Here is a 25,908-nt window from a genome sequence, read left to right on the forward strand (position 1 = left end):
TTTGGATTCATAGAATCATAGAATGTTTTGCGTTGGGAGGGACTTTAAAAGTCGTTCTATTTTAACCCCATTCTGTAGGCAATGCCTTTTTTTTTTCTTTCGCAAGACTGTATTGCCCAAAGTCCCATCCAGCCTGGCCTGAATGCCTCCAGGGGTGGGGGGCATCTACAGCTTCCCTCACTACCCTCTGAGTAAAGAATTTCTTACTTGTATCTAATCTAAGTCTACCTTTTCTTAGTTTAAATGTCCCCAAGTTTATTTCCTGTCCTATCGCTAAACTTTTACGGGAAATTTGGAAGTTTTAAGAAGTAGTTTTAAATTGTTTTAAAATGGTTTAGTTTTAAAGTGTACTTTAAAAGTGTAGTTGACAATTCTTTTAAAATTTCCTCAGGAAATAAGCAATGTAATTAATTCATAAGTACTTACAAGGATGTCTGCTTTATTACAATTGAGATCTTTATTGAGGTGGTCAAGTGACATTGTAAACTTAAAAAGATACCAGAAAAGCTTTGAGGCTTAAAAATGAACAGCTTCATCAAACAGAAGATTACTGTCATGTAAACTTCATCACATCAACTAACTAACATTATTTGTTCACCCCCTTACAGTAATTGTAATCGTCATTTGTGTGGCATCTGTTTGGCACTTAAACTGTGCACATAACTGAGAAGAGCTGCATTATTAATCAAGAGAAACTGAGAAATGTAGTTGAGAATGCTAGATCAGGCAGGCAGATGGAATTATCTCCTGTGGCATTCGCTCTTAAAAGAATTTACTTTTTTTTTTCTCTCCCTTCCTCACATATGCAAACAAGAAAGCAAACACAGCCTCCTAGTTTGAAAAGTGTCTAGAAGTCAGAAATACCATAAGCAGTGAAATAAACTATTGTTCAATCTAGATTCCTAAGAGGAACCTTGGAATTACCCAAGATTATGAAACAAAACAAAACAAAAACTTCTTTTTTTGTTTTACTTTCCTTGCAGTTGGTTTTATCCTAAAGTATAATTAATGTTATACCCATCTGCATGCACTTAACCTTAGATGTTCTTCCTGAGCTCATGATGAAAGCTACAGTTTTCTTTGCCATCACAGTAGGAAAAGAAATAAAACAAAAGGTTCAAAAAAAAGGACCAACTATTGCAAATCAAAACTTCAAAATCTGTTTTTGCGCAGTATATTTTATTACAAGCAAAAGGATTTATCACAAATAAAAATGTTAAGAGCAAAACCATAATCTCAGTGTTTGTATGGTGATGGTGATAAAGCAGCATTAATGTTTTCCTGGTGTCACTAAAGTGAAAATTTCCATTTCAGTCTATTTTTTAAAATCAAGGGGCTTGGGTCTTGTTTGATGAAGATCTCAAACAGATCTGTAACTTTAAGCATCTAAATTAAGCCTATTAGCCTTCATATACTACTGTTAAGTATATTCTTAAAGACAAGAGCTCTTGGCTAGGGATTTGGACCCAATAAAGGTGAAATAAATGTAAAAGTTAAGATAAAACTGTAATGCAGAATATATTAGTATCACAAAACAGACTGAAGATATTTCTTTGTCATTTGTTAGTAAAGCTGAAGCATTTCTGTAATGGTTAGAAAAAGTTATCTATCAGAAAATATTCTGTTTCTTGTCTTAAACAGAAATAATTTTATGTAAAATGAATATAAATTTGCTCATTCATTGTTTTAAAACCTTAGATCCTTGTCCACTGAATGGCAATTTATGCGGCCCCGTGATCTGTCATCATATGTCCAAGCATCTTGTGGGAAATAATGGAAAGAGCTTTTTAAAGGCCACAGAGAGGTGATAGCTTGGGAAAAAAAGCTAATTAAAGTACGTTTTTGAAATTGTGTTTTAAGATCTTTCATTAAAAAAACAAGCTTAATATAAAGTAAAATAGATCAAGGGTGTGCTAATGTCACTGCAGAAGCAGCACTCCAGTAGCAGATTGCATACGTTTAAGTGATTCACATATCTTGATTTGATTTGGCAAATGAAAACCTTATCTTACTCTAAGTCATTTTTACCATCTGAATTTGCATATACATATGATATCTGTTATATTAATTACATCTATTTTCACAGGTATAGACAGACATAGCCCAGAGTTGTGGCAGCCATTAATAGATCAGGCAAGCCCTTGCAGCTGTGTTTTGATCAGCAGAAAGGTTTTTGGCATCCAAGAGCTGAAATCCCCTTTTGGGTATGACAAGTGCATCGAAGTACCTAGCAAGTTAAAATCAAAGGTTTCTGTGAGGAGGGAGTAAGAACACCTACCACAAAAAATTAAGGGTAAGATAACCTTTAATAATCTCTACAATGCAAACCCAATTGTATGTGTTGCATTTAATTGGCATTTAGCCATCTATCATTTGCTGGCTCATAAAGCTGATTTGTGCTCTTTCCTCCTGTCCCTTTTTCCTGGAGCTGCTGGCCTCTTTTCACCACGCCTTTCCCATAGGCACATACATGGGATCTACACATTCTTTTGTCTCTTCCTCTGGAACGCTGCTTTTTATCATGTGGGGAAAGGGAGTTTTGTGAGCAGCTTTCTTTCTTCTTTATTGTTGAATGCCACTTATAAACTCTGTCACTAGACTCTTGGAAGGTATCTAAAATGCTAGACAAGGAAACAGGTATAATTCAGAGGAAAACTGACCTTGATTGAATAGGGTCAAAATGCTTCAACTACCTCTTTCATTTGAAACTCCTCATTTATAGACTCACGCTTCTTTCACCGTAGCTTGAGGGTTGACATAAATATATGTGGGATGTGTGTTAGTCTTAAAGATAGGAAGCTCAGCTAGATTTAGTGAATTCTGCAACTAATCAAACTCTTTGTGAAAAACACACAATTTCTCCCCTAGAGTTGTAAGACTGTGATTATTGAGAACACCAAAATTTGTTTCTTTGTTTATTTTCAGAAAACCACTTTGGGCATTCCCCAGGTATTAAGATGTAATAGACAAGTTAAAGCTCCAACTGCTAATTGCCAGGTCCAGTTGTACATGTTAATCAGGCTTCTGAGGAAACACAAAAGGTACTAACCTCTAAGTTATCTGTCTAAAAAAAATTGAACATTCACCTTGGGGTTGACACCCGTAAGGCTGTTCTTAGAAGCATTTGGAGGCTGTAAGCTACCAAAGATTTTTGAACAGAATTCTTGTGGTCATTTCCAGATTTTCTCAGTACGAATGTTTCCTGAGCTTTCTGCTGTCGACTGTCATTACAGGCCATTTCTGGTGAGTAGGCTGAGAACAGAGATTTATGAGAATATTTGATGAAGTTTTATACAGACTGTGTCCCAAGCATTTATTTGCTACATTATGCACCTCTTTCAACCAAATGCTGTTTGTTGTTATGGCAACCCATTGTAACGAGAGCCATGTGACCCATGAAAATGTTAGCTAGCCAACAAAGTTTGCAGTTTTCACTTACTTTTCAATGTTTCTGTTTTCATCTTGTTTAAACAGCATCTTTCTCATTGTCCAAACCACAGATGGCACAGGCCTCATTTTCTTTCTCTTCACTAAGGATGATTTACACCCCTTCAGCAGCTGAAAAAGACCTGAAAAATCTGTAGATGTGATTAGAACTTTAGTATCCTCTTGAGCAGCAAAAAGGAGCCTTAAACTGTGTCCTTATCCCTTCTTCTTTGCTAGGAAGAGCTTCTGCTAGGACTGGTATGGATTGGGAGCGAGGTATCTTTCCTATCTGATTCCTGGACTGCTGAAGAACAGCTACACCGACGCCCTCACACAGGCGTACTTCCTCACATTCATCTTAGGTTAGCACGTTCCTTTATTTAACTGTCTCTGATCTGACTATATCTGATCATTCCTTCATCTCATTTTCACTTAACCTCTTGACCTCTACACAGACTAAGCATCCTATCAGGTATCACCCAAGGGACCTTCTTTTCCCCTCACTCCCCCTTTCACCACTCTTTCTCCAATTTAGGTGCTTTATGCTACTCCTGGTAATTTACCTGATTACATGGAAAGAGCTGTAGATCTTTTAATAATTGCTGTTTTACTTAAAACATTGATTCTTTAGCTCCTGTCTATTTTCAGGTCATCACACCTCACTGGAGGCTTCCCTGCTTTAATGAGCAGCTCTGAAACCACAGAGAGAACTGGAGAATGGAAGTTGTTGGACATTGTTGTGTTTGAAAACAGCTCCATAGCATTCATAAGAGGATTCTTGGCACCTGCCTAGTTAAACTGGATGTCCAATGTTATCTCTCCAGGCAAGTAAGATTCTGGCAATCAGTGTAGTCCTATTTCACTTGTTCTCAGTCTTTTTGACACAAACACATTGATTCCCCCAAGGTACTTTGGCAGCTGTAAGTTCTCTCCTTTTTTTTATATGATTGATAATATTGAATATTTCTTTTAACCTTTTACTGCAATTGCTGGGGTAGGTGATAGTTTCTCTGTTTGGATGTTAATCTCCAGCATGCAGTAGCACATCTTCCAATCGCCTACTCATTCTGGAACTCATTTGTAATATGTTGCCACTTAATTTACAACTGCCTATCAACCTCCGCCTAGAACTATCCCTACAACATATAATGTCATTCTTCCAACACTTCCACTGTCAAAGGTCATATAAAACAAAACATCGCTTAATACAAAAAATCCTTCTAGTTTAGCACAGGAAGAATGGCAGCCCTTGGGCAGAATTTGACTCTATCATTTCTTATGATGTGCTGGAAAGAAATGCATTTTGGAAAGGGTGCCAATAATTAAGGTTCCCTGATTCATCAAAAAAGTCATCATTGTCTTAACTTCTGATTTCTCGGGGAAGGAAAAAGAAAAAGAAAAGAGAAAGAAAAGGGAAAAAAAAAAAAAAAAAAGGTTGCTTGAGGAGACACGGATATAAAAACAAAGAGACCTCCCAGGCAGACTTGAAATATGCTCAGACTACACATCCATTCTCTGCTCCCTAGAACCCAGTAAATATTTCTTTGGCCCCACAAAATATTTTAGTTTGAACCCAGGAAACCTCAGATTGACCTTGGAAATAAGATTCCTGATTTTCAAAGTAAATTTCTCAGCCACACCACTGGAGGAGTTACACTTTTCCGACTGAAACATATAAAAACTTGTCTCTTTTGGCAAATGGTGTAGATTGTACTGTAAGAAGCTGGTTGTTTTCCCAATTAACTGACCATAGACACACTCAGAATCTTTTTCTCAACTTTTACAACGCAATACAATGCTGGTGGCAAGGTTAAAATACCTTTTCTTAGTCCATTAGGGGCAGGGTTAAGCCAGTGTAAAGTAGTAGAGTCTGTCTCAGTGGATATACACTGGCCTATCCTGCTGAGCATCTGGTGCATGTCTCTACAGAGATTTTGTTCTGTCTTCTCATCGGGTTGTATTGGATGCTTTAGCAGCATTTGATCCTATAGTGTCCTTTTAGCTTACCTTGAATCCCCTTTGAGATTTTAGATTACATATGTCTGGATTTGATTAGCTTTGTCAGTTTGTTTTCTTCTGATGTTTTTCTCCTCTGCCAGCTTTTTTTAACTCTTCTCTCACCCAAGACAAGATCTCATGCCCTGATACAACATAATGAAAACATTCTTTTGAAAAAGTCTGTGATATTATTTTCTGATGGTGTTTAGATCATATTCAGGTAAAAATTTCCTGGATCTGGTTATCAGTTATCTGTATGAAAGTGTAAGCTCTTGTTCCTCATGGAATATAAGGACAGGAGAGGTCTTAAATTCCTCTTATGATACTGGTTGGTGTCTATCAACCAATGCTGAAAAGCATGACCAGAGCCTTTCTTTTAATTTCATAGCTGCTTCCAAGATGTCAGACATAACTGCCTTTTGTACAACAGTCTTATTCAAACTAGACAAAAACAATTAAGATGGACACATTCTCATCTGTCGTATTAATTGAGTTAAACGGCTGTAATTCTAACAAACAAACAAACAAAAGAACAGGAAAACAAAACAAAACACCGAAGTTGGTATTAGGTATTAAATAAAATAATGTGATATTTTTTCTCAGTGACTCTCTTAGGTTTTGCTTCAGTTTGGGTTTTGCACTTCAACCAACCAGAAGTGTTGACATGCTGTCAGCTGATATTTCCCTGAGGCTTCTGGTTCAGGGCATCAGTGCAGATATCCGACTTCCCAGATGTAGTCCTTGCACCCTTCCTGTGTCCTGCTGAAGTCACTGACTCCTGTGCAGACTCAGGGTTTCACAAGGCTGCCAGGTGGTAGCCACGTGGTGCAGATTTAAGAGCTCCATGGGGCTCAGGTAATATTCATATATCTGTAAAGGACAGGGCTGTCGAAACAAAATGAACCTTTGAACTTTGTTAGATTTTTGATATGACCCTAAGCCTCAAATTTATAAAAAACAAAGCAGAACAAACCCCACTGCTTGCTTACTTTTATATTCTATTTTCTGATTTTGCACTAAATTGTCAGCAAAGCAGGCCTTTTACATATCAACAGATGGTACAAAATTCTGTGGGATTTTCCCACATTTGAAGAACACGCATCAAGTCTATTTACATGAGCATGGAAAATATTAAAATGACTACCAGGTCTGTTCAGCGTAACACACCTGGAGCACATTGCAAGCTTCCAAGGTGGGGAGATTCTGGCACACAGTTACAGTTCTGGGGATTGGACCACTTTTGACTTGGGTTATTGCATCTTTTGACACCTGAAGACATATTCACCTTTGACCCAGGAACATCTGCACCATCAAACTATAAAAAGGGGAATTGAAATGTAACCTTTTTTTTTTCCCCCTTCCTGTTATTTTTATTTTCTATTGAAAGGGGTTTTAAAAGGCCTATGAAATGTAAAATTGCTTTTTTGTCATAGTTGCAAAACTCATTTCACTTTTTTTATCTGAGATACACTTGTAGTAAATTTCCAGGGCTGAAAAAGGAATACAGTAACCCACAGTCCACAGCAATGAACACAGCTCAGTCTGCATCTCTCAGTGCTTGGAGTAGAGAGGGGAGCTGCCCCAGTGGATTACTTTGTCCTTGCTCCCACCACTCACACAGCCTTTTCCTCACCATTCTGTTACCCAAAATATTCTTACATGCTCCGACTTTCCTTCTTAAAGTAACACTGATTTTTTTTTTAAACTAACTTTTTTTTTCTTTCTTTACAAACAGAATTTTATAAATCCTTGGGCTGTTACTGCTGCTCCTCTAACATGGCCCATCATATACCAGCTCTACCGCCAACTATCTTCCTATGTGAAAGATTGGTATACTACAATGCTTATGTGAGTTTTCCTTTCACCTTTCTTGTTGCGCTTTGTTCTTGGGATTTATATTCATACAGATTATTTTTTTAACTCATTTTGGTGTGCTAGCTTTAGGCCAAAAACAAAACACCAAAAACCCACAAAAAAAACAAAAAACAAAAAAACAACAAGCTGGTACCTTTCTGTGTTTCAGTTTGCCTTACTGTAGAATGAATTTACATGGTTTCTAAGTGGAATGTAAATATCCTTGGATGAACAGCACTAGAAAAATCGCTGGAATTATTATTTTGACTTTTACCTGTGGTGTAATGGAGTCCATTTTTTGTTTCATTTAGCATGACAAGTATATAGGGCAAAGCGACACAGTATGTTGATAGATGGGGTATTGCTATGATTGAGTTTGCCAAAATTAACACATTTCCCATTGGAAAAAAAAAACTTCGGAAAAGTTTCTCTATTCTGAGTACAGGCATTTTATGTTAGAGCCTCAGAGCTGGTTCTGTCTCTTCTAAGTTATAAACCCTTATGGATGTACCATAAAGATGTCCACTTAATGTGGAGAAAAGCAGATTAATTGATCACGGTAATATATTCTTATCCACTGAATAAGAACATTCCACACATTGTTTCTTGTTTTGTTTCTGGCTTGTAAATCTTCATTGTAGAATACAAATGAAAATGACCCAAATATGTATTATTTATGAATAGGACTCTCAGATATTATGCTTTAGATTGATTGTGTTAGACAGGATATAACAAAAGCACAATAAGTCAATGAAAAATAAAAAGCAGCAAAAATGTTTCATGCTAAAAATGTAGTTCTAGTGACACCTCTTATATAAAGGACATTTCCAACACATTGACATTTATATTTATCATGGCAGTGTGTGTGATTTACAGTTGTCTGAGGCATTGAATATCAGGAATATCCATGCACGTACACACCCCTTTTGAATGATGGTAAGCCATAGAGTGCTGCATTGCCCCTTGTACAGAAAGCTTTTCCTCCCCTTTTTATTTTTCTTCTCTAGCTTCAGGGAGGCAAAGGAAGCAGTAGATCAATAGGGTGTCTTGACTGAAGTTGCCTGCAGCACTTCCATTTCTCAGACTGGACACTGATGCTAACTATCAATAGCAATAAGAGGCTGTCTCAGACAGAATTAAGGCTCCTTCTTCTGCATGGCTGTCTGGTGCTTACTGATAAACATCTTGTGCAGGTTTGCAACAAATAAACCATTTCAAGTGTGCAAACTAGCCGCTGTCATTCTGCCTATTGATACTTGCTCTGGGGTGAAGTGACTGATAGTTATATTCATACAGCTGATAGATAACATGTTAGATAGCCATAGGGATGGATAATAGCACAAAGGCATAATGCTACAGAGTGTGGAAAGATCATTGAAGAAATTCTCTGTGCTCCTGTAGAAAACCTGAGATGACAAATTACAATAATAATAATAATAACTAGTAAGAAAAGCTGCATATGAATTTAACTATTTATTGACATCTGATATTTAGATAATGTTAAAAATATCCTGCCAAGCTCTTCTGTTCAGATGGAGTTATTCATTTTTACTGCTCCTCTGGATTCACATGTTTAGCCTGGAAATAAAAGCTGACGAGCTAGATGCAGCACTGATGTGGATGGAGAGGTATTTGGTAGCACTGTGGTCACTTGCTATTTGGCCTGAGCGATCTACTGCACCAGAGGTTGGTAATCTTGGAAAAAATGAGTCTCTTTAGCCTACTTTTGTAATAAATAAATAAATACAAATTAGAAAAAAAAAAATCAATGTCACAACTGATCTATAGCTCTGTTGTACCTTTCTCATTTTCAGTCTGAATAAGAAGGAAGAATCAGGTTTCCACTCACACGTATGAAATCACCTTTAAAATACCCTGGCCCAGCTCTTCTTGTTGGTAAGTGTTGTAATTCTACTTAGGTAAGATATCCAGTAGAGATGTGCTAATCTACACCAAATGAAGAGCTCACATACAAATCCAGGTTTATTTTTCTTTTAATTTTGCTCTAACTGACTGGGGCGGGGGAAGTGGTTCAGATGCTCTGCTGGAAAATCAACAGAGCTTTATTTCATATTCTCCCTCTGTGGAGTTCTAACCATTTACAGGAGCAAACAATCTGGCTCTGAGGCATCTCCGGCTTTATATGAAGTGTTGCTTTTCAGATTAGGAGGCTGCTTTTCTAAGAGAAAGTTCACTGAACCCTTCTGAGTTTCAGACGATCCTAATTCAAATGGTTAAATAACATTATTTCATAATCATTTTTATGTTAGATCTAACAAAAGCTGGTGGGTTTTATAGGATAATTCTGCAGGTAGTGCTGATGTTGCTGAATTCCTACACTAAGATGGCTGATGAGAAAATAAACCAGAGCTTTCAAGATTTTATGAGAAAGATAAACCTAGAACAAATGTTTGCATAGTAAGACTTCTGATTATATGCCCACAGTAGATGTATAGGTTTTGAAAGAAGTGAAATTAAAAGTTACCAGGAACTTCATATATGGAAAAACAAAACAAAACAAAAAAACAGCTACACAATTTGTGGATTAATTACTTACTTATAGACATTTTTCACTTTTTCTCCATACCATACGCTGCAACTGGATTTGCCCACCACACAAGAGCAGTGTGGGCTTAGAACAGTTAGTGCGCTCACTGCTCAGAGTCACTGCTGTTATTAATTGTCCTCCTGTACCAAACACGTACATTTTACACTAATATGCTGATTAGTGAGACAGAGCATGCAGTTTCTTGTGAGGAAGCTGGAATTTCAGAAATAGCCTGGCTCTTCATTTTGATTACTTTCTGGCCAGAGAGTTGGAGTCAAACTAATTCATTCTGTAAACATTACTGGCCATTCATGTGCAGTAATTTGTATGAATCAGTGTAGGACGGTCAGACTGGTACAGCTTCAAAAGTGCAGATGAAACTTACTGTTTCACTGTACACAGTGCAATCACTGTACAAAGTAAGAAGGATCATATCTGTACTCTTTGCTCAGGCTAAATTCCCATCCCCCCCAAAACGGGTTTCCTCAAGAAAGGTAAAAGACACGAGTCCAAACTGCTTGCTGACGAGCAACCCACCCCAGGCACACTAACAGGCAGCTTTCAACAAATATTTATACAGCTCAGGGATATTGCTATAGCCTCAACATTTCAGCACAAATATTAGGCCACAACCTCAGCTAGTCTAAATTGACGTAGTCCTATTGGCTTCAGTGGCATTAAGGTGATTTACAATCGTTGAGGTTCTCACTGCTTTCATTTTTTTCCTCAGTGCTCTGTCAGTGTGCTCCACATACCTCCTTCAGCTGAGAAGTGGATTAATTTTGAAGTAAAAATCAAAGCTCTTCATCCTATTAAAATTTCTGCTTAGTTTTGAGAGGGGCTCAGCATAAAGAGAAAAGTGTTACAAGGCTGACTGTAAGTTTTCTGGACCACAACAGCATTCAGCTGAGTTGGGGTGCTAAGGCAGGAAGCCGTTCAAGGAAGTAACTGGCTCTTTTGCTAATATATATATATAAATATATATATGTGTGTGTGTGTGTGTATACAATCTGGATGTATGTGTATCTATATAAAATCTCTTTTACTGCTCCCACTGGAGAACTTAGTTTTGCGTGTTACTTTTAATAGCAGTTATGTGGAGATATAAGCACACAGTTGTGTATTATAATATTTGTTTCCCAATGTCACTATGCCAGGATTATTTAAAAGGATATAAACTGTGTTTTTTTTTCCTGTTTTTTTCAAGACAGGAAACATTAGTAAAGCACATTTTTTTTCCCAATAGTAAGTGACTTCAAGCTGGGGACAGAGAAATGGATTACATTACATATTTTCTACACAAATGTAGGGATTAATTTAAATTATTTCCCTAAATCAAAATAACTAGAGTCTTTGGCAGCCTTTGAAGCTTAATTAATGTTTATTCTTGCCATCAAATGTAAGTTTTGGGACACCATGCAGGACCAGTAAAACAAGATCTAAAGCTATTTATATCAAGCAAGCCAAAGCCAAGATGTTTGTTTTCAAGTTATGAAAAAAAAAAAAAAAAGCAACTATTCTAAAGTTGCTAATATTTTGTTTTGCAGACTTGAAGTAAAAGTTGTAGAGCTTCTCCCTCTGAGCTGTTGATGTCTAAAGACTGCACATAGCCTACAATTAATGACAATTCTGACGATTTCAAAAGTAGACTTGACACAGAACAGGTCCCCTCTAGCTTCTATGCTGTCCCAGGTCTGGTTTCCACTCCTAGGGACACAGGAAAGCCAGCTTTTCTCTCATCTTTCAGAATACACTTGGAATTCCTTTCAAATATCTCCTACCAAACTTGATGAGAAGTACCTATTACTTGGAGACATTTCAATGCCCGTTTTCTGTAGAAGAAAATTAAATCAGGTCATGAGATGTAATAAACCAGACGTAGAATTTCCAGACAGATTTTATTTCTTTCATGGTTAATAGTTTTTGAAGTGTGCTACTGAAATGCTGTGTAAATGTAAAAGCTGGTTTACGTCTGATGGCTGTGATTGACTAAAGCAGTAGGTAAGATTCTCAGAGATTTTAGCTTCTGATAATTCAGCCATAGACGACAACTTTTTTTTTTTTCCTTGAAGGCCATTTTCATATGTACAAAAAAAGCTTTGCAGACAAGATATTTTTTATATCTAAAATTCACGGCATGTCTTGCTGTTAAATTGCCACCTTAGAGGCCTTTTTAAAATTTCATTGAAAATGCATATTAAATCAAAGTGATAGACACATGTAATGTAAAATGTCTGTCAACAATTAGAATCCCATTTGGAAGTTTGTAAAGCATAACAATTTAAAATGAATTGAGATTGAGAAGGAAAGTTTTTACATTAAGAGGAAAAGTTTTAGCCTGCAGTACTGCTGTTTTGTATAGAAAAAAAAAAAAAAAAAAAGCAATTTTTTTTTTTCCATTTTGTGAGTAAAAGAGAAGATTCTAATGCTGTTCATTCACCAGTCAGGCACCTTCCATCTTTCCACAGCAGAGTCCAAATTACACTGATTATCTGATTATTTGTCATAAATCACTAAATATACAGATAGTAAAGTCTGCTGTAAAACTGTTTTCCCTTGTTATTTTCAAGGAACCTGTAAATACAGTGCAGTTGAGACATTTGATTACTCTGTGTTATGTATTGAAAAGTGCAGCTGTTTATATTGGGATGGACTAAATCTTTATCTAGTAACATCCACATGGCTTGAAAAAAATGCACTGAAGGAAACATCACACAGTTTGCTTTGTATTCTTCTCATATGACACCTGAAATGGCAGGATCCATGGGCAAACAGGAGCTCAGAGCACTGAGGTACCACCAAGCAGTTTGGCCCCAGTCCTTAGAGCTGTGGCTCCATCGCCAAAGACTTACCTGCCTACACAGAGGCTGGGTTGGCACTCAGAGGTCAGTAACTCTGCTGTGTGTGCTGCAGAAAGCAGGATCTCACCTGTGCCCTTTCTGGCTTGATGAGCCAATATCTCAATTCCTGCAGCATGCTCTTAGCATTTTGGAATAAAAAAATCCTTCAAGGAAGGGAACTGCTCTCTCTCCTACCCTAGAAAAGAGTACATATCCCGCATAGAAAGGGTTCATACACCAGTCATAAAGTGAAATATAAGTGTAGAAATACTTAACAGTTCTGTGCTGCCTGACCAATAGCCAGATCAGTGCAGTTGTGCCTGAGCTACAGAGCCTGGGCTGTCACCTGGATGTTCCCAAAGCCTGAGGCCCAACAAAAGCTGGGGTTAGGTGAGGTTTCATGACTAGAATTTACTGAAAACCGTGTGAGCAACTAGAATACAGTTAGTCATAAAGTGAAAGTATTTAAATTATTTTCAAATTCTGTTTATTTTTGATTTTATAGCAGGCATGTTTCCAAGCACTGAAATCAGTATAATCCTGGCAATACATGTCAATGCTTCAAGCATAGAACAGTGCATTCTCTGTAGTGATACATAGCTCCTTTAAGCAGATACACTGCCAGATATACTTGTGTATAATTCGTCCAGATTAAATTCTAGCTGTTTCTAGACATCCCAGTTATCACTTTGATTGATTTTATGAGAATGACAATAAGAAAGCAGAATAAGAAACACAAAACAAATTCTCCAGTTCACTTCTGAAAGGAGATTCAATCCCATGAGAACTTTCTGTAGTGTGTTCCTGCTTACAACTCCTGCAAAAATAACAGTGTGCCATCACAAAAGATGGATGCAAATTACCCAGAACAGTTTCTGTCTCTGGTTATTTAGTATTTGTGTTTTCTTTTAGTAACCCCGTTTAAGACCCAAGGTTACCTGTGAACAACACAATTAAACAGGTGGTTTAAGAACTACTTCTAAATTGCCAGAGCTTTTACAGGGAGTTCTTTCCCAGTCATATGAGTACCAGCAAACAAATTCCTGCAGGCTTTCCTGAATACAGCAACCAGCAACAGCCACGGGATTTTGTTGCTCCAGGCGAAACATCAAATGTAGGCCCCTCACAAGGCACCATCATGAGCGCAGGCAAGTGTTACAGAACATTTTGCAGCCCTAGGCAGCTGCTGCTCTGCGTGGCTGGTGGCAGCAGTGCTGGCCCTGCATGTCAGTTTGCCTATCTCTCACCCATTAGGCTCATGTCCATCTCCTTTTCTACCTTTGCACTGATTTTACCTAATTGGTTCTGCTCAGTGTGACTCCCATCACTGAACACGGTCAGGTCCTGTCCTACCTTAGAGTGATCCATTACAAATGGGGCAAAGGAGCAGCGGGTCTGGCAGCCCTCAGGGAGCAGCACTGGGTGAAATTGAAACTTGCTATTAGAAATTTCTAGGAGTGAAACAAAGAGTGAATGGCATAGCCTGAACAGAGTGAGTGCAGTAATGTTATTGTATTGTGAGATTACATGTACAGTGTCATAGAGGACAGTGCTGAAGGAGAAGGAGAGAATAAGCCATATTTATCCTTTGTTTAATTCCATTTAATTCGGTACATTTATAATGCATTTGGCTCTGTTTCCTTTGAAACTGTTATTCTTAAATATGATAGCTTTGTTTGTGCTCTCATGCAGCATAAAAATGGAAGCTGTTTCAACTGCAAAAGCAGACAGAGCAAGTAAACTTCAGAGACAGGGCAAGTGACTTCCAGCCCCAAAATATATGGTGAATGCAGAGGTATGCAACTGTCAACTAAACCTGTTAACAAGAGGCATCCCAACTAAGAGGTACATTATGTACGCACTAGTAATTGGTGACTTTTCTAGACCTTTTTTTTCTATGGAGCAGTTGTTTACACTCATCTGAAGTTAGTAATGGGCCTGATCTGGCACACTCACACAAATACAGCTCCTCTCAGAAATCAGTTTGTATAGACTGGGGGCTTAGGCGCATATTTTATTTGCAAACAGCTGGAACAGCTTAAGAACTTACCATACCACGCACTGTTGCCCCATGCAGATTTCCATCCCGTGCTGGCGGTCCATGTCATGCAAACATTTTTGCTAGCTCTAGAGCAGTGCAGACTGGGAGTGCTCCCCCACTGATTGCCTGGTGACAGCTTGGGGACAGCATTGTCCTGGTGTGGGGCAGTGGCAGATGGTGGTGGGAAATGACTTAACTGATCATCCCAGATTGCCCCTGCCAGAAATGTGCTGGTGGAATTGTCTAGCTTGGAAGGGACCTTCATGATCATCAAATTCTAGACTAAAACACTTCCTGTACTGCCCTGTCAATGCTCTGCTTCCTGCACTAGTCTGGATCATACCTGTCATGTGTTTAGGACTGGGTGCTTGCCTTGCAAATTTCTGAGGACAAATGGCTTTTCACGGACTCAGAAATGAGTCTATGATCCCTCCTGTAGCTTTACATATGGATGTAGAATAAGCACTGGTATTTGGCATTCTTCAGTGTATTATATCTCCTCATACTCAGGCATGACTCTCCCCTTTTTGCTCTGTTGCAGTATGTGTATGACATAATGTCAGTTGAATTGCTGAACCAGTACAGACTAGTTGTCTTTGCATATATGCTTTTGCACCAGTTACTTTTAAGATGATCTAAAACTGACTGAAGCTTTAAATTCTTATTTGGACAGAACTTCTGGGTGCCAGCAGACAGGAACAAGCTCAGAGTAGCTTCATGACTGCATAGCCAGCTAGACCTCAGAAGTCTGCATTACTCCATGCAAACAGATGAGAAAACCCCTTCTGAGATGGAATTGGAAGCTCAGTGAATGACTGTAACACAGAATATGTAACTCGGAGTGAGATTCAAGAAACAGTTTGTACAGCCATGCCGACAGCCCGAGCTCACCATGTAAGGTATGTGAAGGACAGAAATAATTTCCTGAAACCAAATCTGGTTTCTGGATTTGTGAAGAAGGGTCTTTTTGACATCTCTTCTTGAAGATTGCTCTTCTGATTCTAGTGACTTGAGCTTTGCTTAGGGATGGAGAAGGCTCCATCCTCTAGATGTAACTCTATGAACTTGGCTTTATGGAGAAGTGCTTATTACGGCTCTCTCTGAACTGCTGATGGCTCAGTACGAGCTGCTCTGTTCTGGACTCTTCCCCCCTCTTTCAGCTCCAGATTTAATTTCACTAATGAGAAAGTCCTGGGCTTACTTTTTGAGGTAGGCAATGGTGGCTGTTGCCACCTGAACATTAAATGATTACTAATAGCAAGAAAATAAAACTGCAACAATGTGGCTGGGAGATCAGATTGCTCCCTGAGGAAATGGGCTCCCCATAAGCTCTAGATAATGCGTGCAGGTCTGGGTGAACATATTTACACTCAGAGAGGTTTTACACATTGCCATTGCAGAGCAGTTCTATTAACAGACTGCCCAAAGTGGATGCAAAAGGCGGATTGTGAGGACACTGCTTAGTTCAGGCATGGAAAGCAGCACGTTATTCACAAGCATTTACTTTATTGCAGCCAGCGGCTGCCAAGCCAGCTCCTTGCGTTGATGCAGGGAGTATGACAATTTTCACGTTGTAAACACTATGCATTAATCAGGGCACCTCAATATTATGCAAACAAAATCCATGTACTTACAAATGCTTCTACTGTATTTGAATCAAATATAACGCCGTGAAAATGAATGGAGTTGTCAGGCTCATTTCATCTGTCGAGAAATTTGGGACTGTGCAGGCAACAGTTCCCCTGAGGTCGGAGACATATTTATCCTGTAATCACCACAGATTCCCCAAATTAAAATGAAACTTTAAAATGTAAATAAAAATGCACACTCGGTAAATCTAATTTGACAGCAGAAATCTGTTTGTGGCAACAACAACAGGTCTTCCTTTATCAGATGATTACCTCGTAGAAAATCGTCTGCATGCTACTAGACAATTGCCATATGAAATGTTGGCCTTGCATTTGTATTGAGAGAAACTACAGAACTTTGTGCATCATTTGTGTTTCAAAGGTAAGTAAATCCTGAGGGAACTTTTTACAAGAGGGGACTTTTTTTCCTTAAATATCCTGCAAGATACTTCCCTCAGTCTTATTTCTTCATTTGCTTGTAAACGGTTCCCACCTCCATACTTTATACTGTTTCAGATAGTGCTCCAATTGAAGAAATGATGGCTGTGATGATTTTCAGTTCCATGTGAATATACCCAGGTGCAGAGCAACTGTGACTGTGAAGTTTTCCTACCATATAAATGCACTTTTTGTACAGCAAGATGTTAGGAGGAAATCCAGTCCGATAGCTCGTGTATCTCATCATCTGATATCGTGTGGGTTTGTCATGACTTTTCTTTTGACATGGATATATTTCTGTGCCTTTATTTTTTCCCACCGTTCTACCCAGAAATGTTTCTGCAATGAGAGACACCACATTGTGCCTTTGGAAGAAATCTTTGCAGCTCAGAAGGGTTTTAAAACATTTTTATCTACGGCTGAAAAAATCCATGTCTAAACTAACACTTCTGAACTTCTGGTTTTCCAGAGAGGTTACATTCTGCCTTAATGAATCTGTGACACGCTGGGGTAGGGGAAAAAAAAAAAACAACTGGGATGTAAAGGAATGTGGCTTGAAGAAAAAGAGTTCCTCTGTGGGATCAAATCAAATTCTTCATTTTTCATCCTTTATAGAACTAATAGACTTGTTCTGTCTGCCCTTTGATGGCCGCTGTGTAACAAATCAGTAGGGAAAATTTCGGGCCAAAGCAGCCTACCTGGAATCCCCACTGATTTTTTCATTAGTCTGAGAAAAGGTACACAAAGGTTAGTGTGATGCCTTGGGATCGATAACACTATTGAAACCAAGGAATTCTGTCAAGTGTATGCTACATAATCAGAACAAACCAAGGCGATTTCTAACATGGGGACTAAGACATTCTGCTACCAAAGTAAGTAAGTAAATAAATAAATAAATAAGGAAATAATGACAGGCTTCAGGATGCGATAGTATTTCTAATTACCAGCACTCTCCAGGTTCTCTGTGCAGACACATTAAACGGCATGGAAGTCTTTAGCAGTGTGCTGTACTCATCTTTCTGTAGGTCTTCTCTGCCCCGCGGGCTGGGCTGGACGAGCACAGCAGTCGCCTACAGCCGGAGCGGGATGCTGCTGGCAGAGGAATGCGGCCATCCAGGTATTGCCCTCGGTTTGCAGCCACCCTGCCCGAGTATAAGGACTTTCCACCCAGCTCGTTTGCCTCCTGATTTATGTCTAAATTGACAGAGTCCTTCGGAGGCATTCGTGTTAAATTTGAAACAAACATATTTAATGCTTCTGTTGTAATAAAACAGCTCAAAGAGCAGATTAAAAAGATATGCACAGAGGGCTCCGATTGATTGAGGGATTGATTTTACTACTTTTCCCGTAGGTGGGTAGTGATGGCCGTAAATCTCCCTATAATCATTTCAGAAGCACCTTCATCAATAAACTCGGAAGGGACAGCGAGGTGTAAAAATGTGCCGGCCATCGGGTCAGACAAAGGCAGCGAACGTGCAAAGAGGGAACGGAATTAAACAATCCCACCTTGGCCGCCCATGGCATTAGTCACGTCCGCTTTTATCTCGGGGGCGGGGGAGTTCCCCGTGGCTGCGATTCTGTGAGATTTGGGGCAGAGAGGGGGAGGCTCTTTCTCTCTTTCTTTTTTTTCCCCCTGTCTTTCTTTTTCTTTCCTTTTTCCCCTTTAGTTCAACCCGTACTGCTTACGATTCCATTATGCGGCTAAAAGCTCGTGTTTGTGAGCAATAATCAATTATTAGTTGTCACTAATAATGGAGAAGGATTCCACGCTGGTTCTTCCCCTCTCCCTCTATTTCTGTTTCCCCGAGGAGTTATCGTTAGGAAATAACAATAACAACCAAGGTGAGAGGTGGGCAGCGGCCGAGCCGCCGTTCCCTCGCCGGGCAGCGCCGAACCTCGGTACCGCGGTGTTACCCGGGCAGCGCCCCGGTACGGCCTCAAACTTCGTGGTGCGTCGGAGTTCCCGGCTGAGGGCAGCATCTGGGAGCCCCTAATTACACACGATGTTGAAATAAATGTAACCTGGTGTAGCTGAAAAGCGGTTTGCTTTAGGGGTCAACTGCAGCGAAATTCGAAGCTGTTATTGCAGTGTATTTTTATTTTTTTTTTTCTTTTAGTTTAAAAAGAGAGCAGAAAGAACGGAGAGGAGGAGAAAAAGGCAAAGGAGGGAAGAAAGGGACAAGTGGTGCTGCGGAGGAGCAGGTATCGCAGCACGGAGCGGGGCCGGGCTGCTGTGTGCCCCGGGCTGCGGGTGGAGGTGTGCGGCAAAGGGAGGTGGCACTGCGCCCGGCTCGGGGTAACAGCGTGTCACCGCTGGGTGCGGACTGCGGAGCTTTTAACCCCTGAGTGATGAGGGTGTCGGGGCTGAGCGCAAACCTTAATAACAATAAGGCAGGCTGGTGCGTGGCATCTCATTGAAAGCGTCTCTCGGCAGAATGAACTGCAAATTATCCCCTGTTTGCCATCTCCCTTCAGTGCTCATCTCAATGAACTGGAGATCGATCCCCTCCGCGGGTGCCTTCCAGCAGGGCTGATTTGCATCGAAGCGCATTAGCAAGCCTCTCACCTCCATTAAAAAGAATAATCCGAGGTAAAAAGAAAAAAAGGAAAAAAAGAAAAAAGAAAAAAAAAAAAAAGAAAGAAAGAACAAGAAAAAAAGAAAGAAAAAATCCCCAAGGTGTGGCGGGGAGGGAAAAGCTCCGTCACTGTCACGGGGCTGCGAGAGGGAGCGGGCATTGCGCGTGTGAACTCTCACAACTTCTGCGGGAGACAATGACACGTAATTGATGTATCGCTATCACCAACAATAAGCACCGATCTCTCCCCGGCCCCGGCGGTGCTCTCTGCCCCCCGCCTCTCCCCACCCCTCCCGGCCCCCAGCGAAGGAGAGGAAAACAAACAATAAATAATCGAGCGGCCCTACGTTAAATGCCAAGTGCCGCTTTATGCATTAGCGAGGGAGCAGAGAAACGAGAAAAAAAAAAAAAAAAAAAAAAGTTACAAAACTTAATTTCTCCCGGTTAATTTCTTCTTCTTTTTCTTTAAACCTGTGTTTTTCTCCTTGTAGTTACCTTTTAATTACCAGCCCGGCCGGCTTTTCCCTGCCACGAAGCGAAGGTACTGGGGGAATTTGTCTTAAGTTTAATCGACAAACGCGTAATAGCATCGTAAGGGGGAATAATTCGGGGAAAGCGGCCGATGGGGACCCGCGGGAGGTGGCGGGGGACGGGAGCGGCCCGGGATGCGGCCACGGCCGCGCAGGAAGAACCGCGGTGCGGAGTGCGGACGGTGCGCAGTGCGGTGCGGGGCGGCCTTAGACGGCCGGGTCGGGGTTGTGCCCCGGCTGAGGGTGAGGAGGGGGCAACGTGCGCCGGGCGTATCCATCTCTGCCCAAACGCCTCTTGAAATATTCAGCGAAAAATAATGTCACGTGCAGTAGCACCTATAGTGGGGTTATTATCTTCATCCTTCACCATCACCCCCGCTGATGGCTTCGTTTGTCTTTTTCTCAAACTCCGCCGTTCCGAACGCTGCGGGCGGAGGGGGCTCTCCCCGCACGCAAACGGGCAGCGGCGGCCGCGGCTGCTCCGCAGCGCCGAGGCAGCACCGGGCGGCACCGGGGGGGCTTCGTCCGTTCGTTTGGGTTTGTTTGTTTGCTTTTGCGGCTGGTGGGCTTTTTCCCCCTTCGAGTCAATCGTTTTGCGGTCTCTTTCGTTTAATAATGAGAAGGAAACGCGAGCGAGCCGCTTCCTCGAATGGGAACGTCGCCGCTCTCTCCCTTTTCCTCCCGCTCGCTCTCCAGGTTTGCCGGCTCATTTGAAATTGAAATGAGTTGTGGCTGCTCAGCCTCCCGCTTTTACAGAGTTTGTTAATATTAATACGGGAAAAGGAGTCGTTTCCACGGCAGAGTAAATAATTCGGCGGGGGTGGGAGGGGGAGCGCCGGCGGCGCGGTGAAGGACGGGGCGGTGCGGGACGGAGCTGCCGAGAGCCGCGCCCCCCCGGGCCGGTTCCTTCGGGGCGCGGAGGAGGCAGCAGGGCAGAGCGGAGCGGGAGCAGCCGGGACGCTGGGGGACGGAGAGACGCGGAACACGGCGGGCGTCGGCCGCGGCCTCTTTGCAAATGTACTTCTTTTTTTTTTTTTTTCCAGCCCGTGACATTTGTTGGTCAGAGGTTCCTCCTCGGGCAATAACACCCGCGAGCCAAACTTTGGCTCGTTACGCATCTCACTCCGGGCGCACCGCGGCGCCCGGTCCCGGAGCCGCACGGCCGCACAGAGCGGCCCGGGGTCCCTCCGGCGGCGGGACGGGCTCGGCTCAGCCCGGCGGCGCACGGCCGCGGGACCCGGCTTCGGTTCGGCGGCTCCGCTGCGTGTCTGCGGAGGCTCCGCGCGGCCCGGCGCGGGTAGGCAGCCGCGCACCGCTCCCGCGTCCCACAAGGAAACAAAAGTCGGGAGGCTGCCGCCGGGAGGGGGAGCAGAGGCGCCCGCGGCACCGCCCCCTCGTCCCGCTCCGGGAGTGACGGTGCAAGGCCGGGGGGAGCGGAGCCGCCGAGCCGAGCCGCCCGCCCCCAGCTCCGGCGCCGCGGGCCCCGCCGCCCGCCCCGACCTTCCCCGGGCGCCGGCGGCGGAGTGACTCCGGGCGCGACCAACCGGCGCAGAGCGGGGCCGGGGGCGGGGCGGCCGGCCGGTCCGCCCGCTGCTCCCAGCGGTCCCTAATTGTCCTGGGAATGTGTGAGGTAAAAGCCAAACCCTTCCTATTTTCAGCACCCCTCGGGCCCGTGATATATGGAAAGGGAAGCGGGGGGGGGGGGTGGTGGTGGGGGAGGTGGGGGTGTGGAGGAGGCGAGAACGGAGCTTTATTTGCAAATGCGGGGAAAAGCAGAAGCGGGGGAAGCCGAGTGAGGGGGGGGGGGGGAAGGGAAAAAAAAGACAAAAAACCAAAAACCCCACAAAACACAAAAAACCCGAAACTTTTAGCGGCAGCGGTACGGGGCACGGCACTGCGGACAGCGGCTGCGGGGCTCCCCCGGGCGCTGCCGCCCCCCTGCCCTGTCCCCGCCGGTCCGGGCTGGGGGGGTTCCGGGACCCTCCTCTCCCCCAAAAAGAAAAGGCGCAGAGCGGAGGGCGGGCGGCAGCGCGGGGCGCCCGTCGGGGCTGCGGGGAGAGGCGCGGGGAGCCGCATTCCTATAGTAACCGGGATGGCGCGGCGCGGCCCCAGCTGGTTGCTAAGAGGGTTAAACTGTATCCAAACAGCTTTGGGGAAATCCAGCCCCTTCTCCCGCCGCATGGATCGACTCATTGGGTGGGAGCGGCGGAGAGACAAGGGTCTCCAGCAAATCAGCGCCTAATTGATTAAGGCGAGCTGGTTTGAATAGAGCTGGCCATGTGCCAATCGCCTTTCAAAGAGCCCCTCTATGATTAATCGCAATGCATTATTGATAATCATAATTATAGCAGGACACATGCGCGGTGCGCGGAGGACCGGGGAGGCTGGGGGGGGGAGGCTCGATTTCCGTAATTTTGAGAAGATTTTTTTTTAGTAATTTTTTATTCTGCCCCAGCTGATGTTTGAGCCAGCATGTCGCGGAGGAAGCAGGCGAAGCCTCAGCATTTCCAATCCGACCCCGATCTGGCCTCGTTATCCCAGCGAAATGGTGAGTGCCTCTGCTCTCCCTCGCACGCGTTTTCACACAAACGCACAAAACAGAGCGGCTTACCTTGCGGAGCGGGACCGCCGCTCTCCGGGAGTTACGGCCGGGGGGGGTGGTTTCTTTTCCCTTTTCGCTCCCGAGTTGTCGCCTTTGATTTTATTCTTCTTTTTTTTTTTTTTTTCCCTCTTTTTTTCAACTCGGCGTTCGCTTTCTCGTTGTTCTTAACGAACCCCCGAACTCTTTCCGTTCCCCGCCGCTTTCCCTCCGCCCTCCCCCCGCAGGGCGGGCTGCCCTCCCGAGCCCGCAGGGGACGGACCCGCGCCCCGCGGAGCGGAGGCACAAAGCGGGGCTGCGACGGGGCCCCCGAGCCCGCACCCGCACCGCGGATGCCCCGGCCCGGCCACCCACACCGCCCCGCCGGCGGAAAGCTCCCCCCGGGCACCCGCTTCGCGCCCCCCCCGCCCCGACCACCGCGCTCCGGCTCCGAGCACTTCCCGCAGACGGAAAAGTTGCCGCCGGGCCGGGAGGGATCGCCCCGCGCCTGGAGCTGCCCCGGGCCGCCAGCCTGAAGCTCCGGGAGCGCGGGGATCCGCTCGTTCTCCCTCCGGTTGGTTTTTTATTTTTCTTCTTCGCCTTCCCTCTCCGAGTCGGTGAGTGAGGAATAAACAGCGGCTTTGTGTCCGCAGGCTTTGGAGAGGCAGCGTGTGGAATCATCCTTTTTTTTTTTTCTTTTTTTTTTTTTTCCTTCCCCCCCCTCGTTCCTCCCCCTCCCGGTGAGGGGCTTTCGGAGGAGTTTCGCCGCGGGGCCGTGCCCTGTCCGTACCTGCGCCGGGCCGCGGGGCGACAAGTGGCCGCGGGGCTGGGGCAGGTACCCATCGGCCATGCGGCGGGCGAGCGGCGGGGCGGAGGGAGCCGGGGGCCAGAAGCGCTCCGGGAGGGCAGGTAAGGGAGGAACGGGGCGCGGCGGTGCCGCTTCCCCGCCCGGCCCCGTCGGAGGAAACACCTCGGGCTCCCCCGGCAACTTCCCCAGGAAGCGGCGTTGCGGGCCCTCCGCTCCCCGGGCCGCCTGTGGGCTCCCGGCGCTGCCGCCGCCCGGAGCTGCCTGGTCCGGCACCCGCAGCACTCCGGGGAGCGGGAGCCGAGCAGAGCAAAGCGCTGCACGCCGAGTGCGGGGAGGGTCCCACCGCGGCGCGAATAGTCGGCTCGCAAAGTTAGTGGGATGCCGTCCCGCCCGTGTAAGAGCGCCCCGAAGCCCGGGCCCGACGCTTCGGAAAGCAGCGAACGCGGGGACGTTCGGTTCGTACAGCTCTGCCAAAACGGTTCTTGAAAGTCATTTGGTTCGTGGCCGGCGGCTTCTGGGCGCTCCGAGTGCGTTCGGGTTTTGCCATTCACTCAGCTTCGTCCCCTTCCTCATCTCAGCAAACGTATTTATTTTTCTTCCGATGTTATTCCTACTTCCTCTTGAAGTTTCGAGCAGGAATTGGGGAAGCGTCCAGTTTTTGTTTGCCTTTCTTTGGCCTCCCGGGAAAGAGTTTGGAACTTTTAAAAGTGAGCGGGGAAGGGGAAAACTGAGATGGGAATCATCTTCTTGGTAAAGCGGAGGGGGATTTTTCCACATCTTCACTTTGTTTAATTGCCCCTCCTGACGCTCGCTCTCCGTTTTGTTGCTACAAGACGGAGCGGAGCCAATCGCTCCCACCCATCGTTTTACAAAGTAGCCATATTTTCCCTGGTTTTAGCCTTCGGATCTGATTTTGTGCGTCCTTTTCATAAACGAGACCTTGCGAGCGTGAGACGGGCGTGCCAGCCGAGCGGCCCCTCCGCCTGTTGCTGAGCGATGTACGTGCGCTAAGTTGGGCTTTGCCCGAAGCGGTGGCGCGGAAGCGGAGCTGCGTGCGGTGCGCGTGGCTATCGGAAGTTAAACGAGTCAACGACAAAGCTCCCGTTTAAAGCCTGCGGCCGATAGCCTGGCAAGAAACGTGCTTTACTCTCACATCTCTTGGAGCTTTTCCCCCCTCCCGGCCGGAGCTGCAGGCTCGCCTTACGGCTGTCGGCGTGCCCGGGCGCTGCGCTCTCAGCGGGCTGCCCGCGGGCCGCTTCCCCTTGGACTGGGATTTGCAGTAATCCCGGCACGGCGCGGCCCCGCGGCAGCCGCATCCGAACGGGGCAGGGCAGGACGCGCTGCGGAGGGGCGGCTGTGCGTTTAGTGCCTCGCGGTCGCGGAGTGAAAACTCGGGATTCCGAGCGCTCCTTTATTTTCCTTTCGTACCGCGACTTCAGATTGGCTCATTCTTCTACATCTAGCGCGGGGATCGGGCAAACGTAGCGGATCGCGTCCTTGAGGCGCTCGCAGTGAGCACAGCTGGGAACGGGCAGGGTGGCCCCGCGAGCACTGCTTGCACCTGATTGAGTTCTGCTTTGTTCGAGTTTCTGTTGCGGCTCCGTGGCTAAAGATCGATAGCAAAAAGTTCAGCGGGCTGCAGCAGAGTGTATTTATTTTCCTACCGGTCCCTTTTGTTACAGTTCAAAGCTCACGGAGTTCACCCTTACAGGGAAATCTGCTCTTAAAATGTATTTCTGGTGCGATCGGTGCAGAAGTAAATTTACCTTTTGCCTTCACCCCGCAAATGTGCACTTTTAATAAAGTTCACGTTGGATTAAGTGGAACGGGTATCAGATTAATAGTAGAAATTACTTGCAGCATAAATTGTGTTCAACAAGTAACTAATTACTGGTAGGAAGTGGGCTGGAGGCTGCGGGATTATTTCCTTTTGTTAATAACCCCGGCTACTTCCATGAGCTTTCAGAATCGTCTCGGAGCTGCTTGGAATTGTGCTGCTAATTGTAGAGCGTTCTTGGAGCACAGTTTCCCAGGGCACAAGTTATGTCAGAGAAAGAAGCCAGCCAGGCTTTCGGGGTAGGAAAATCTTTGCCTCCCTTCCATAAAAAGCCTTGTCAGAACCGCTGGCTTTTCATGTCGGTAATGGATTTTGGTAAATTCCTGCTACAGCTTTATGATCACCCGCGTAATTGTTACTGGGCCCATGAAATGAGAGAAATTATGATGGCTTTCTTTAGTGCGATCTGAAGGGCAGGGCGCTCAGGAGAAATAATGGCTCAGTTGGGCTGCTTTTAGTTAGTTACGTAACGAGGCCTTTTGGTGAGATAACCACAGCGGATCGCCTCGCAACTGCACGGATGTGCTTTCCAAAGGTGAGCCCGGAGCTCAGAGGGCCCTTTGAAATATCACTTATGCAGATGCGATTCAGAAATAATTACCAAAACCCATATGGTGGGAGTCTCCCGAACCCGCTGTTAGCTCCGACCCGTTCTGTGTGCCTTTCCCCCACATAACCCGCAGCTTTGTCTCGCTGCAAAATATTTACGTTTTACTTTGTACCTTATTTATCTTTTAGATGCTAAGTAGCATCTGGCTCTGCGAGGACAAGCCCTGCTGTATATTTAGCTGTACCGGCTCTCATTG

The 25,908-nt window shown here is 44.5% G+C and overlaps 1 protein-coding gene and 1 long non-coding RNA gene across 11 annotated transcripts in view; one reads left to right on the top strand and one right to left on the bottom strand.

The window, feature by feature from the left end:
- Positions 1 to 433: 433 nt before the first annotated feature.
- Positions 434 to 22,706, bottom strand: LOC146760540 (uncharacterized). 2 transcript variants are annotated; one of them, XR_014947483.1, is made up of 3 exons: positions 22,491 to 22,706; positions 3,440 to 3,578; positions 434 to 2,227 (listed from the first exon to the last, which is right to left on the bottom strand). It is a non-coding gene; the product is annotated as an uncharacterized LOC146760540 (long non-coding RNA). The 2 variants fall into 2 exon arrangements; XR_014947482.1 differs by lacking the exon at positions 434 to 2,227 and adding an exon at positions 2,310 to 3,252.
- The window catches only part of SALL1 (spalt like transcription factor 1), a 34,519-nt gene continuing 10,768 nt past the window's right edge, over positions 2,158 to 25,908 (top strand). Inside the window, exons 1-16 of one of the 9 annotated variants that reach the window (XM_085551013.1) lie at positions 2,158 to 2,293; positions 2,926 to 3,041; positions 3,181 to 3,243; positions 3,664 to 3,788; positions 4,075 to 4,250; positions 7,160 to 7,272; positions 9,093 to 9,174; positions 14,359 to 14,511; positions 15,381 to 15,606; positions 16,586 to 16,717; positions 16,852 to 17,030; positions 17,799 to 17,890; positions 18,891 to 19,363; positions 19,841 to 19,890; positions 22,335 to 22,427; positions 22,706 to 23,074. In XM_085551013.1, the coding sequence (XP_085407139.1) occupies positions 22,352 to 22,427; positions 22,706 to 23,074 (445 nt within the window). In that variant the 5' untranslated portion in view covers positions 2,158 to 2,293; positions 2,926 to 3,041; positions 3,181 to 3,243; ... (10 more) ...; positions 19,841 to 19,890; positions 22,335 to 22,351. Of the gene's footprint in view, positions 2,294 to 2,925; positions 3,042 to 3,180; positions 3,244 to 3,663; positions 3,789 to 4,074; positions 4,251 to 7,159; positions 7,273 to 9,092; positions 9,175 to 14,358; positions 14,512 to 15,380; positions 15,607 to 15,998; positions 19,364 to 19,840; positions 19,891 to 20,786; positions 20,897 to 21,372; positions 21,510 to 22,334; positions 22,428 to 22,705; positions 23,075 to 23,145 lie in introns of those variants that run through there. The other 8 variants (XM_085551017.1, XM_085551012.1, XM_085551011.1 and 5 more) reach the window with 8 other exon arrangements.

This window comes from Coturnix japonica, chromosome 6 (genome assembly GCF_054131305.1).
Source record: "Coturnix japonica strain WE chromosome 6, WE-NBRP24, whole genome shotgun sequence".
NCBI classification, from domain to species: Eukaryota; Metazoa; Chordata; class Aves; order Galliformes; family Phasianidae; genus Coturnix; species Coturnix japonica.